General features: G+C 63.1%; 1 protein-coding gene across 1 annotated transcript; it reads right to left on the minus strand.

Moving 5' to 3' along the window:
• Nucleotides 1-1,362: 1,362 nt before the first annotated feature.
• NR1D1 (nuclear receptor subfamily 1 group D member 1) lies at nt 1,363-12,183 on the minus strand. The gene is made up of 8 exons (XM_077806418.1): nt 11,901-12,183; nt 6,113-6,445; nt 5,619-5,707; nt 4,459-4,603; nt 3,278-3,891; nt 2,716-2,901; nt 2,011-2,221; nt 1,363-1,757 (listed from the first exon to the last, which is right to left on the minus strand). Exons 1-8 carry the CDS (start codon nt 11,929-11,931, stop codon nt 1,558-1,560), a joined length of 1,809 nt encoding a protein of 602 aa, XP_077662544.1. The 5' UTR covers nt 11,932-12,183; the 3' UTR covers nt 1,363-1,557.
• Nucleotides 12,184-14,020: the final 1,837 nt, after the last annotated feature.

The following is a 14,020-nucleotide window of genomic DNA, read 5'->3' on the forward strand; positions in this document are numbered from 1 at the left end:
CTGCTGCTGTACATGACAATCACAGTGTCTGTGACGTGCGATTTTAAACCCTTTGTGTTTTTGGTCAGGATTTTAAAGAAAGATATTTTTATGGTAATTGTTGCTGGTCTATTTTACTATATATTTATGTAATAAATATATGATGAAAAACAACCAACCCCACCCCCACCGCCCCGCTGGCCTCTGATTTCTGTGTCCAGCCGGGAGGGCAGGGGTGGGCGCCCCATCACCCCAGGAGGCTGCAGAATGTGGGGTGAGCGTTGGGGGGCAGGGCTGTGGGGTACTGCCCTCCGATTTCTGTGTCCAGCCGGGAGGGCAGGGGTGGGCGCCCCATCACCCCAGGAGGCTGCAGAATGTGGGGTGAGCGTTGGGGGGCAGGGCTGTGGGGTACTGCCCTCCCCTCAGAGGGATACCTGAGCCAAATTGGGGCGGGGGGGGGGGGATTTCTAGCCTGGTGCTATGGGTCATGGGGGCGCTGCAGCTTGCCTTGGGGGCAGCAGGCACCTGGCAAAACAGGCCTGCACTGCTGGGGCGTATGGGGGGCGGGCAGGGGTGCATGGGGGGCGGGCAGGGGCACATCTGTGCATTTAGAGCAACACTTCGGTGCTGGGCCACCCCAACGCCGCGCCCCACCCCGACTGCGGCTCTGCCTTTGTCCGCGGGGATGGACGCACGGACCCCTGAGGGTGCAGCCAGCCCCCCTCCCTCTGTGCATCTGCCCATACACCCCCAGGGATCCCCTGAGGAAACCAGAGCCCAGGCTGAAGCTAGAGTCCTCCCAGCACGTGGCATGAGCTGGGTCCGGGGCTACCGTGAGGCCGGTGGGGGGGGGGGGCATAGGCAGGATAACCTCCCCCCCGCAGCCACTCAGCGTGCCCCATGCCCTGAGGGACAGGAATGGTGGCTGGGGCCCGCTGCAGCAGCCAGCCACATGCCCTGGGCTGGGGTTCAAGGTGTTGACGCCGACGGCTGGAGCGAGGCCAGTGCCTAGGCTGGAGTCGCTGCTGGGCCCGGCCCCCCCCCCCGGAAACTCCCCAGCTCGGCGAGCCACTTGCCCAAGGGCTTGCAGCATGTTGGTGGCGCAGCTGGGAACAGAGCCCAGGAGTCCCAGCTCCCGCCCCACTCTGGCCCCCGGCCCTCCCAGCACTGCAGCTAAAGGCCAGGAGTCCTGGCCCCCGGTTGGCTCCCCCACACCTATCCCCTTCCCCTAGAAAGCAGAACCCAGGCATCCAGCTCCCCCCTCCCCCTTCACAGCGAGCAGCAGGCAGGGGTGCCCTCACCGCCGGACAGGAGCAGGGGCCTGGCTCGCTCACGAAGGGATGGTCCAGGCCATGGCGTTGGTTTCAATATATTATTTCCCGTGTGGCTCAGACAGAGCTGGGCTCCAGCCCTCCACGGGGGGCAGCAGCAACAGAGAACATGACTCCAATATACACAGATCACTATTTACAGGGGTCGGCCGCCCCGGGGGGCTCTGTCCTGGCTGCCTCGTCAGCAGCAAGAGAGTCTGGTGGGTTTCTCTGCGGAGGGTCCCGGGGCGGGAGGGCGGGGGGAGCCCTACTGGGCGTCGATGCGGAAGGAGAGCAGCTTCTCCGAATGCATGTTGTTCAGGGTGCGCAGGTCGGGCAGCTTGAGCAGCAGCTTGGTGAAGCGCGAGGTCTCCGTGGGGTGGTTCTTGAGGATCAGCGTGCGCAGGGCGCGGATCAGGGTCTCCTGCAGCTGCTCCACTGACGCCGTGTTCTCCATGCCGGAGCGGTCTGTCCCGCGGGGGGGAAAACGCACCGTGAGCCGGGGAGAGACCACCAGCAGCCCACGGCCCAGCTTCCCCTGCCTCCCCTGACGCACCAGATCTCCCGCCTGGGATCGCAGCCGCCTGGTTCCATTCAGATCTTTGCTTCCAGATTCCCCTCCCCTGCCTGCTCCCCCAGATCCCTGACCCTGGATGCCAGCAGCAGGCAGTGGACGCCCGGGCCCCCTGCCCTGTGGCTCAGCCGGGGGCTCGTGACCCACCTGCCGAGACCAGCACGACGGCGGTGAAGAGACCCAGCTCCTCCTCTGTGAGCTCCAGGGAGCCGAGCTTCTCGCTGAACTCAAACATGGAGCTGAGCAGGTCGCCCATGCCCATCCCCCACAGCTCCCCCAGGCTGTAGGTCGTCCGGCTCATGAACATCACGGTCTGCTCCTTCACGTTGAACAGGGGGGCGAATCGCACCATCAGCACCTGGCATGGGGGAGAGGAGAGCGGTGACGGCCTGGCCCACGCGCCCTGCCAGGCACGGGGCTCCCAACAGCCGGGCAGGGCCGCGGACCAGGCACCTGCGATCGGAGGGGGCAGAACCAAGGGCACGGTGGCCATGGAGAACGGACAGCAGGTGCCCCAGCACAGACCCAGCAAGGCGTCGCTGCCCTCCTGGGGTGCCAGAGGGGTGGCCACAGGAATCAACGCCCAGTGGGGCTGCCCCCACCCCTAAGGAGAGGGACCCATTACAGGAGATTGGTTTGGGGCGGGGGGAGAGATGGAGGGAGCAGCTCTCGCTCAGTAACTGGCTTTGGGGGAGGCCCCAGGGCTCTGGTTTCATGGGCTGCTTTGAAACAGGCGCCCCTGCAGCCCAGCCACTGCTAACGACCGCAGGGCAGTGCCCCCGAGGGGGGCCCTGTGAGCGGAGAGCTGCTGCCGAGGACAGCTGGCAGGAGAAGCGAAGGCCCCAGACCTACCTCGAAGGTGCCGGCTTTGAGAAGGGCCACTTGGTCGTGCTGCGACAGGTCCTTGAAGCCCGGTATGTGCTTGGCAAACTCCACCACCTCCCGGACGGCGGGCGTGAAGCTCAGCGAGAAATCCTCCCAGATCTCCTGGACGGTGTGGCCGCTCCTGCCATGCGGGTGCGCGTTCATGGGGCATGCCTGGGTGGTGGGGGGGGAGCGACCTCAGACGCGGCGCGAGAGGGCCGGTCCCCAGCCCCAGACAGCCCCATTCCCTGTACCGGGGCCACTGCACCAGATCCCAGTGACTGGGACCCAGCAGGAGCCAATCCCTGCAAAACTCCTCTCCCTCTTTAACCGAGATAAAACCCCGCGACTCTGGGGCCTTAATGCCACATCCCCCTCTGCCCCCCACCAAGGCAGCCTCAGCTCCACACTGCCAGGGACGGGACCGGCTCTGATGTTCTGGCCTCAGAGACCAGACGATTACTAGTGATTAGAGGTTAAAAATACCCTGAGGCATGGGGGGGGGGGCGCATCCCAGCTGGAAATACCCTCATGGGGCTCTGGCACTCACCAGCAGGATGTCCTTGGTGCCCCTTTCCCATGGGCCTGCCGGGGTCTCTGCATCCTCGGCCAAGGAGGGGTAGCCCGGACACAGCCTATGGCTGTTCATGTTGTTCTGGGGGCAGGCGCTGGGGGAGCTGGAGTGCCAGGCGGGGAAGCGGGAGGCGTCGGGGTGGGGCAGGTTGTTGTTGTCGTGGCGATAGAGGCTGTTGCCCTGGTAGCCGTTGGCACAGCGGCGGTTCTCCCAGTTGCGGGCGTTGTTGTCGCAGGGCCGCGGCAAGGGCAGCGCCGTGCCCAGCTTGTCGTGGGCGTAGATGAAGATCTCCTTGTGCGCCTTGGTCACCTGCGAGATGACGTCGTCCATGGCCTCCGTGGGGCTGGGGGAGCGGGGGGGCGTCAGCTGCTGGGGGAACTGAGAGAAGCAGGGCTGCTGCTGCAGTGGGGAGGCGGGGAGCTGGGGCTGATGGCACGGCAGTGGGTTGGCAGGCTGGGGGTGCCCCAGCGGGGAGCCCTCCGGTGGGCACTGCCCGCTCAGCTGGTTGTTGGCCATGTTGTTCATGGCACTCTGCATCTCCGCCAGCATCCGCTGCTTCTCACGCTTGGGGATGCGCCCGAAGCGCACGGCTGCAGAAACGGGGGGGATGGAGATTAGCATACGGGGGGGCCCAGACACCAGCAGATGCCCCCCACCCTCCACAGCTGCGCTGAGCGACCCAGGCACCTCCAGACCACCATGCACCCCACGGCAGCAGACAGGGGCAGGGCAAGCTGATCTCCCCTCCCCAACCCACCCCCCTCATAGCCACTGGCACACGCCCTGGCCTAGCGGCAGCATCTCAGAGAGCCAGGAGCTCCCAACCCAGCTGCGGAACCATCCCAACCCAGTGTCCGTGGGGCCAGCCACACGCCCAGTAAAACAGGGGAATCAACAGTGACCTCCCAGCTGACAGCGCGGGCCCTTTGGAGCAGGGGTTTCATGGACGTGCAGCACCTGGCGCAAAGGGACCCCGATCCCTGACCGCAGCCTCTCAGCACCACGAATAAAGGGGTGTGGAAGATGTGTTACTTGAACAGTGCGTAGAAGCCAGACACTGCTCGGGGCATGCCATTATGGAAGGGGGAGGGGAGGGCACCACAGTGCCGGGGGGAGCCTGCCCTGCCTCCTCCCCACCACGCCAGGCGGGAACTCACCGTCCCGGGACATGCCGACTGACAGACATTTCTTGAAGCGGCACTGCTGGCACCGGTTCCGGTTGATCCGGATGATGGAGCAGTTCTCATTTTTCAGGCACTTTTTGTACTGGATGTTTTGCTGAATGCTGCGTCGGAAGAAACCCTGAGACAGACAGAGAGAGAGACAGGGTGAGACACGGGGAGGCAGAGCCAGGCAATCTCAAACAGCGAGGAAGGCGGACGATAGAAAACACTGTGGGATGCAAGGCCCTGACCCCGTGATGGAGCTCTGCCCCGTGGGCTGGCCACACGCTCCTCCACGCTGACCTGCCACTGGCATTTGTCTTTGAGAAATTGTTTGCAGCCAGCAGAAATGACAAAGCTCGAGGGAAAAAAATCCAGACAATTGTTTCCTTCAGCTGAAGCTACCTTCAATGCCAGGTTTACTATAAACAAGCCAAGTGCTGTCCGGTCGCCAGAGCCCTGCCTAGAATTCCCAAGGAGCCGCCATTTCCATCCCACACCCCCGATCATTGTCCTGACCCAGGAACAATGATCGTTCGGGACCGAGCGTTGGCATGCTCCAGCGGTGAACGTTTCTGGTCAGTCACAGCTGTTGGCGAGTTACGCAGGAGCCAACGACAGGATCGTTCTCCCCCAACAGTGCCGAAAACCACCAATGTTCTGGGAGAAAGCAAGCGCCTGACGCTAAACATCCAACACGGGCTGTTTTCTGGGCCCCGCCGAGGACAGGGGGCGGGAAGAAGAAGATGAAGCCAAGTTTGAAGGGAGGCGACAGAAGTTCGAGGATAAAAATAACCAAAATAAATCCCTTGAAAGCTCAGTGCCTGGACATTTTCACAAGTGGCTCGTGACTTTAAGGCATCTCCAGTCGGACTCCCAAAGAGGCCAGACGATATTGTGAAACTCTGGCCACTGCAGGGCCCCCGCAATCATTAGCCACTTGGGAATAGTTAGGCCTTGTCTGGAGAGGTGTGACGTTGCCAGCCATGCCCGAGTCCCTTGGCTGGCTGGAGGGGCAGACGGGGGGTAATACATTAACAAGGTGCTAGGACACTGGTCCCACCTCCCTCCCCAGATTGAGCCACCTGGGCTGGATCAGCAGGAGCCCCCTGTCGCCACAGCTCCCCCTGCCCTGCCCTGTCCCGCCCCCTTACCTTGCAGCCCTCGCAGGCATGGACCCCATAGTGGAAGCCTGAGGCGACATCTCCACACACTTTGCAAAGCAGAACCATCCCGTTCAGCTCTGGGAGGGGAAAGAGACACCCAGGTGAGAGGCTGCAGCGCCCAGCCCCGCTCAGGAGCCAGCCCCTGGGGGCAGCCAGGCCGTCTCCCTTCCTGCGTGGCGGGCCGCTGTCCCGGCGCAGGTCTAGCTGCTGTGCCCACCACTGCTCAGACGGGGGCGCTCTCAGGGGCACGGCATCCCCAGCAGGTATGTGGCCTGCCATGCTGGGGAGGGCAGGGGGTCCAGAGAGCACCCACCTGCAAGGACAGACTGATCGAGGGGAAACAGCCAGGGACAGAGGGCACCACAGGTACCCCAGTGCCCACCCACAGCTACCCCCGGGCCCCTCCACAGCCACCACTCCCAGCCCTTCCCAGGGGGTCTCCCCACACCCTGTGCCCTGCCCACCCCACCTCCAGCACTCACTGGTGATGTTGCTGGTGGTCTTGCTGGGAGAGACGCGCCTCCCGTCGTCCATGGCGACCTGCAGGCCCCCGGGGGAGGTCCCGGAGGAGCTGTACGAGGAGGAGGAAGAGGAGGACGAGGAGGAAGGGGAGCCATCCTCCCGCGAGCCCTGCAGCCCAGCGCCGTAGGGCCGCGAGTCGTGGGTCAGGGAGCCGGTGGGCGAGGGCGGGAAGTAGGAGGGGAAGGCCTGCGAGCCGGACTGGAAGCTGCCGTTGGAGCTGTCGCTGCACAGGGAGACGGGGCTGGTGCGGCTGGGCGAGGAGCCGCTGGAGCCGATGTAGCTGATCACGCCGCCTGGGGAGACAGAGCGAGAGGCTGAGACCAGGGCCACGCCGCCCCCTCGAGGTGAGTGCTGGGGGGGCCTCCCCAGACGAGATGGCTCAGGGCGGGGGTGAGAGGAATGAGACACGGGGCCTTTCCCATCAAGGGGGCACCAGCTTCAATCCAGCCCAGCTGTGAGCAAAAGCTGCCCCGCCTGACAGCTGTTCGGTGGCCCATGTGTGAAATGAGTTGGGCAGGTCTCTGGGACAGGCAATCACAGCACAGCGAGGCGAGATTTCTACGCCCCTGACTGTGCCACCCCTGCTCTGGACCTGCCTCCCCCCCGGGGGGCCAGTCCCCAGCAATAACACCCCTCCTGTCTCACACACAGACCCCCGTGGAGATAGTCGGGCATGGGGAGGCCAAGGGAGCGAGTCAATAGCAGATAAAGCCCAGCTGGCCTCGCCCTCCCGCCTACTGACCCGGCACCAGACAGCCTGGGGCCAGCCCTGCCTCCCAGGAGACTGGGGATTTCGCCCCGGGGTGGCTGAGACTGGCCCCGATGGCGCTTGGGTGAAGGGCACGGTGGGGGGGACTGGAATCCAGTAGCACCCTGACAGAGAGCAGCTGGACTGCTGCTGGGCACATCTGTTCCCCTGCAGGGCTCTCCCTGGCCATAACTCTACTGAGCCTTGGCCAGTCTAGTGTTAACCCCCCCGCCCCCAGGGTGCACCCTGGATCCCCCCCGTCTCTGTGCGAGGGAAGCCCCTGCCCACAGGTTCAGCCTGCCAGGTCCCTTAGCTGCAGCTCCCCTCTCTGCACTGCGGAGGCTGCAGTCGTGCACAGGTAGAAAGACGCAGCATTGCAGCAAGCAGGCCAAGGACAGGCAGGGCAGCAGCGCGGGTGGGGGGAGCAGCCAGGGGAGACGGGGAGCACCGGAAATGCAGCCCCTCCCCTCAGGGATTACGCTCTTCCTAAGCCTCCGTCAATGACACACCTAGAAAAACAGCACTTGACGTCTGGGCTAGTGGGTGCGTGCAGGGGGCTGTACGGGGGGGGGGATGTCTGAGTGCAGGAGGGGGTACGTGGGGCATGCATACATGCGGGGCTGTATATGCATGGAGTATGTACATGTGTGTGTCCATCTGTCCATTCACGCCCCCAGCCCCACCTCCTCTCCTACACATCCCCCCACCCCTGAAGATCTGGCTACCCTTTCCGGGCCCTTCCAGGCAGCCAGGTTTGCAGGCACCACCGGTGATTTGCAATTACACACGTCTGCCATTGCTTCCTCCTCGCCTTTCTCCCTCACTTCTTTCCTCTTGGAGCTTTGAAATGCTCCAGCTGCTGCTGACCTACATCTGCAGGCTGGGGAAGGAGGCTCAGCTGGGCCCCCAGGCACACAAGGGAAGGGTTTGAAGCACTGGGGCAGGCAGGCGGCCAAGGGACCAGATCTTAGGCACCAGGAGCTCGGCCAAGGGGGCCTTGGGAGGCAGGGATGGGAGCAGGTGTCACAGCCAGCAGCAGTGGGGGAAAGGGGGAGGCTACCGGGGGAACTGGGGAAAACCCAAACCGCTTAAGAGGAAAAACAACAATGATGAGGCAGCGGGACTCCATGCCCAGCGCCTGCCAAGCCCTAAATACTATGGAGACCAGGAAGCCTCCTGCAAAAACACGATCATCCTTGCGAAACAGACCACAAACAAGCAGGGAGGATCACGTGTGCGATCTGCTTCTGCACCAGGTCTCATCCCTGTTCGTCACTATTCCCTCCAGCCCAACAACTGCTGCTCCTGACCCTAGGAAAGCAGCCAAGGCCCAGGTCTGGATCACTAAACTCTTCTCTCATCCACCCGGGAAGGCTTCCGAGCCACCTGCATACACGGCATCTGCATGAGAGAGGCTAATGCCAGGGGTTAAGTCACTAAACGCTCACTGGGGAAACGTTTACTTAGCTGCTGTTAAAAGGCTGGCAGCCCGAGGTAAGGCCAGCGGGTTTTAAAGCCAGCAGGCTGGATCTGCGCCTCAGCTGGTGTCAGTGGGTATGAAAGTCAAGGTATGCCAATCTGCACCCAGCCCAACCCTAGGGAGAAAACTGACTCCTGCCAGGTGCTGAGGAGATAATGCAGCCAGGCTCCCTCCCTACAACACAAGGGGGAAAGAGTCCTGTTCCCTGCTGCACCCGCACACACACCTCTGCACCTTGCTGCTTCTTGGTACGTAGGAACAGGAGAAATTGGATCAAGGGAGAGATCATGTCTCCTGCCAGGATTTTTCCAATGGGAACAGAGCTACCAAGAGCTATAAACAGAGAACGCGGGAGGAAAACCAGAGCCCCCTGTCAACTGCATTGAGACCCCTCAGCACTGGTTCCTCCTTCAACACCAGCAAGGTGGAAAATCAATTGGCTTTTTTTTAAATGAGGCGTAATCGGGAAGGCTTTGAATTCAGTCAGGGAGCAGGGCGGGGTGGGGAATCCCGGCTGAGCTAGAGGGTGCTGTGTGTATGTAGGGACAAGCAGTGTCTGCTACGCCAGCCGCCAATCCCTCCCCTCGCTCCAATCATTCTCAAGCTGCAGCGTCAGCTTTGCTGCATTTGTTTCCTTGTCTTTAAATAGCACAGATTGGGAAACAGAGCTCTGGAAGTAGGTCACAAAACCCCAACCGCTTCGCTCACCACGCCCAAAAGCCAGCTCTCCCCAGGCTGCCTCCAGCCTCGGGAAGGGCTCTGCAGACGAGACTGGTACCTGTCCAAGGGGGCTTGTGGGAGGCACATGGGGCACGTGTGAGCGGTGAGCCCTGAAATCTCACTGCCCACCCAGGCTGCAGGACTGCTGAGGACACCAGCCTCCTGCGGAGGAGTCAGGAGCGCCTCGACACGTGGCCAGCGCTGTTCTCACGCACGCTGTCCGACAGGGCCATGTGTCCCTCCCCCCGCAGAGCACAGCTGGTACACACACCCGCAGCGGGTAATGCTGGGCAGTGAGCCCCCAGTCAGAAAGTCATCATCTGGGGTGACAAAGTCACCATGGCAACCGCTTTGCCGTCCAACTTTTATTCAGCCCTGTGTTTGTGGGGCAAAACTCCCTCCCGGAGACCCGTTTGGGGGCAGCACATGGAGCCAGGCTATAGGGCAGAGAGTAAGGAGCATGCAGGGCTCATGATCCTAGCCTAGGACTTCAGAGACCCAGGTTCAATTCCCTGTTCTCCCAGACTCATGTGTAACCTTGGGCAAGTCCCTTAACCTCTCTGTGCCAGAGCCCATCCCTACGCTAGGGAAAATAGCCCTGACCTGCCCCCCCAGCGGACCTACATCTAGGAGTGTGAGGCTAGCGATGGGAGCCAGATAAGAGAGGGGGATGTGTGGGGGACAGACAGACAGACCCCCATGAGGAGTCAGCACCCCATGAGATGGGAGAGGCACAGCCCTGAGAGAGCAACCAGGGCTCTAAGGCAGGTCATGGGCCTTGGGGTAGCCCTAAGGTGGCAGGGGGGACCTGTGGATTGGCTGGGTCAGACCAATGGCCCATCTACCCCAGCGTCCTGTCCACCAACAGCGGCCAACGCCATGTGCTTCAGAGGGAATGAACAAAACAGACAATCATCAAGTGATCCATCCCGTGGTGTCCAGTCCCAGCTTCTGGCAGTCAGAGGAACACCCACAGCCTGGGGTTGCGTCCCTGACGACCCCAACTAATAACCATTGACGGACCTGTCCCCCTGGGAACTTATCTAGTTCTTATTTCAAGCCTGTCATACCTTTGGCCTTCACAACATCCCAAGGACTCAGCAGGGGGTCGGCTCAGCCTGGGGGGGCAGGGACTAGGCCAGGGGTCCTGCTGGGGAGGGGGGCTCAGCCTGGGAGGGCAGGGACTAGGGCAGGGGTCCTGCTGGGGGGGACGGGGCTCAGCCTGGGGGAGCAGGGACTAGGCCAGGGGTCCTGCTGGGGGGGACGGGGCTAGGCCAAGGGTCCTGCTGGGGGGGACGGGGCTAGGCCAAGGGTCCTGCTGGGGGGGACGGGGCTAGGCCAAGGGTCCTGCGGGGGGGGGGCGGGGCTCGGCCAGGGGGGGCAGGGGCTAGGCCAGGGGTCCTGCTGGGGGGGGCGGGGCTCAGCCTGGGGGGGCAGGGGCTAGGCCAGGGGTCCTGCTGGAGGGGGGTCTCAGCCTGGGGGGCCACGTGCTAGGCTGGGGGGGTCCTGCTGGGGGGGGGGCTCAGCCCGCCGGAGGTCCCGACTCCCAGGCTCTCCGCGGCTCTGTCAGCCTCACGTCCCCGCTCCACGTGTCCTGGCCGCACGTGGCTACTCCGCCCCCAGGCCCTGCCCATCACGCGTTGCTCCGCCCCCGCCGCGCTATTGGCCGCCGCTCGTTGCCCCGGCGATGGCGTCACCGCCCCGCGCGGCTGCTTCCTTTTACTTTGAAAAGGGCGGGGAGACGAAGCGCCAGGCTTCCTGGTGTGACGTCACGGGAGCCCACGGGGCGGGGCCTGCGGGGGAGGCGACCAATGGGAGGGGGCGGGGCGGGGCGGGGAAGGGAGGAAAACAAAGTCCGCACGTGGCAGTGCCAGGGAGGGGGACACGTGAGGCAGGGGGAGCCCCGGGGGGGGGCTGCAGCCTTGGGAGGGGTGACAAGGGAGCGCCGGAGGGGCCGCAGCCCTGGGAGGGGGGGTCGAAGAGGGGCCAGGATGCCACCCCAGGGAAAAGTGGGGACCAACTCAGCCCCCTCCACTGGGGTCAAGGGAGCTGGCTGAGGCAGGGAAGCCAGCAGCGGCCACCTGACTCCTTCCGAAGTGGGGGCGATGGGTGACCCCACTGACCCCCCCCCGTCCAGCCAGCACCCGCCGGGCCGGAGCCGGGCATGGGGGGGGGGTCACCCCTAACACCAGAGCAGCGAGGAAGCCGGAGCTGCTCCCTGCTCGGATTAACCCTGGTCCCAGACCGGGGGGCGCTGCGCTGCTGCCCGTGGCCGGGGTCCCAGGGAGCGAGCCGGGGGCTCCCTCCTGCCCCCGTCCCCATCCAATACACGGCGACGGTAGCTTGGGAACCCGAACCCCCTCCTGCTCCTCACCCAGCGGGGGCCCGGGGCCTCCTCCCAATCCGCTAGCCCCAGAGAGCTCAGACCGAGCCCCTCCCACTCCCCCACAAGAGCCGCCCCGGGGAGCGTGGGAACCCCCGCAGCCGCGTGCACCCAGCTCCCGCACCGCCGGGGGACCCCAGAGCGCCCCGGGGTGGGCAGACCGGGTCTCCACCCCCAACAGCCCGCACAAGCGGGGGGGGGGGCTCTGAGCACCGACTAGGAAGGAGCAGAGACGGGGGGGGGGGGAGCGGTGCCCTCACACCCTGCAGGCAGGAGGAACCAGTGGGGCTGGCCGGGGCGCCCACACGCTGCACGGGGGGGGGGGCATCATCACCCCTACTTCGGAGGGGCCACGCTGGGCTCGGGGGGGGGCGCAGCGGGGAGACGGGGAACAAGCCGATCTGAAGGGCAAATCACCTGTGTTGTTGTTGGGGTCCAGAGCTGCCATCCTTGGGGGCGCGCGGGCATCCAAGCCCGGCTCAGAAACTCCCTTCCCGGGAGCAAGGGACGCGCCGGGGCTTCGCCCCTCTGCAGAGCTGGGCACCGGCAGGACAGGAGCTCGGCGCGCCGCTGCCTCTCCCGGCGCTGCGCTGCTCCCCCTCTGCCCGGGCTCCGGCGCCAGCCCCTTTGCCTGGGACCCGCCGCAGCTGCGCAGTCCCCGGCACGCGGCTCCGGAGCATCCACCATGTGATTCCCGGGGAGCGCCTCGTGCCCCAGTGACACACTTTCGGCGAGCGGCGGGCGGGCGCGCGCAGCAGGCGGCCGGGGCGCGTGCCCAGCCCGGTGGCTGGCGGGACTTGTAGTTCCCGGGGCCCTGCCCGCCAGCCCTGGGGCGTGCGGGAGCCCGTGCGGCGGGAGCGGGGGAATTCCTGGGGAGCGACTCCGCTTCCTGCGGCTTCAAAGCGTGAGGAGGGCTCAGACGTGGCGTGCACGCAGCCCCCCCTCCCCACTCCCCCCAGCTCACCCGTCCAAATAGCCCCCCCCCCCGACTCGGGTAGTTTAGGGGGCACCCCGACCCCCCCACTGTGTTGCTAAATGCACAGTGACAAGCCAAAGGAGATCGAGCCTCCACTTGCAATTGACCAGCCTGCTCTGGTGGAATGCAAAAGAAAAGGGGACCGGTTCCTCGGGAGGTTTTCAAAGGAGGGACACACACAGGCACACACTCCGCCGCCCCGGTTTTGCACTCTCCCCAGGGCTGCCTGTACCCTGCTGCCCCTGCAAGGCGGTAGTCGGTGCCCGGTAGCAAGGCCAGGCCAGCCCCGCTGCAGTGCAGATGTAGGTCAGGTAGCGTTAACAGTTATCCCTTGGGTTCTCTGGCACATTTCGACAGGCCAGTCGTTGGGAAATAAGGGCTCGCACCTGCAGAACAAGTTGTTCATTGCCCAGGTGGTGAAACGGATAATAATCGTCATTGATACCGTCTTTGAAGTCAGTAACCAGCAGTTCTCTGATTTGTGCCTTCTGTCGGTTCCAGAGAGGGCAGGACTCTCTGGTCTCCCTGAGTGCCAGCACTCCCCCCACCCCTGCCCCCAGCCCTCCTACCGTTCCCTATCCTGGGTGGAATTTCACAGTTCTCCCACGCTTAGACCAGGCCACAGTGCCCTGGCAATCAACCCAGGTCCAGCTGCGTTCAGCATTCACACTTCTTCTCTTTGGAAGTCTGGGCCCAGTGCCGAATGTGGTGACCAGACAGCTCCGTAAACATTTTGTAGTAAGGACAAAAGGGGATTTTAAAGCATCAAACAATCTAGCGGTGTGTCTAACAGCTCAGCGTCCCTGACGGTGACCTAGGCAGACCTAACTTCTTTGGTAACCTCAGTGGCTGCCTGTGTCCCAGCCGGGGTCCTCTTCTAATCAACTCTCCCCTTCCCTTGAGAGACGGATCCTTTTAATCCTCCCACAGCTCTTCTGTTCTTAGACTTCTGGCCCAAACCAGTCCTGCTGGCCAGAGAGCCAGAATGCTCAAAGCTACTAGCTCCAGCATTGTCCCTTAAGAGTCTTAAGTACCTGCTGAGAGCTGGCTTCTCTTGAGCCATTCTTTTTCCTGCCTGCCTGTTTTCCCAGGTAGCCCTATTGATGTAATCCAGTATAGACACAAAGTAAACACCCCAATAACTAGGTCATAGTATTCATCACATATTGCAGAGCCGTTCCAAATCAGCAGAGCCAGAGCAAGATCTTTTTCATGGACTTCCAAGCAGGCATATCATGTGCAACCAGCAACGTGTCAACAGCCAAAACAAAGACAAATTACCCCATGACACCAGCAAAGATCCTTCTTTAAAACCAGTCATTACAGGAAGGGCAGGGACTTCAAGGAACTCTTTCTAAACTCAACAGCACCTGTGCTTGCCTGCCGGGAAAGCTGCCAAGGCTGTTGACAGGAGACACGTTTCCCAGGCCGGTGTGTGAGATGTGCTTCTTGGGCATAGCAAAACTGTCTCATGACGCCTACCTTGGGACTTCCTCCAGGAGTTAGTTGCTTCTCTCGCTTCAATCTGTAGGGTGTGTCACACTGAGGAACAGCTTAGAGC

Source organism: Eretmochelys imbricata, chromosome 27 (genome assembly GCF_965152235.1).
Source record: "Eretmochelys imbricata isolate rEreImb1 chromosome 27, rEreImb1.hap1, whole genome shotgun sequence".
Taxonomy (NCBI): domain Eukaryota; kingdom Metazoa; phylum Chordata; order Testudines; family Cheloniidae; genus Eretmochelys; species Eretmochelys imbricata.

Coding starts and splice junctions, on each gene's coding strand:
- NR1D1 (XM_077806418.1), bottom strand. CDS start 11,931: ATGGCAGCTCTGGACCCCAACAACAACACAG. Junction 6,446..11,900: donor GGACCCCAACAACAACACAG/GTGATTTGCCCT, acceptor CTGTCTCCCCAG/GCGGCGTGATCAGCTACATC. Junction 1,758..2,010: donor CGTCGTGCTGGTCTCGGCAG/GTGGGTCACGAG, acceptor CCCGCGGGACAG/ACCGCTCCGGCATGGAGAAC.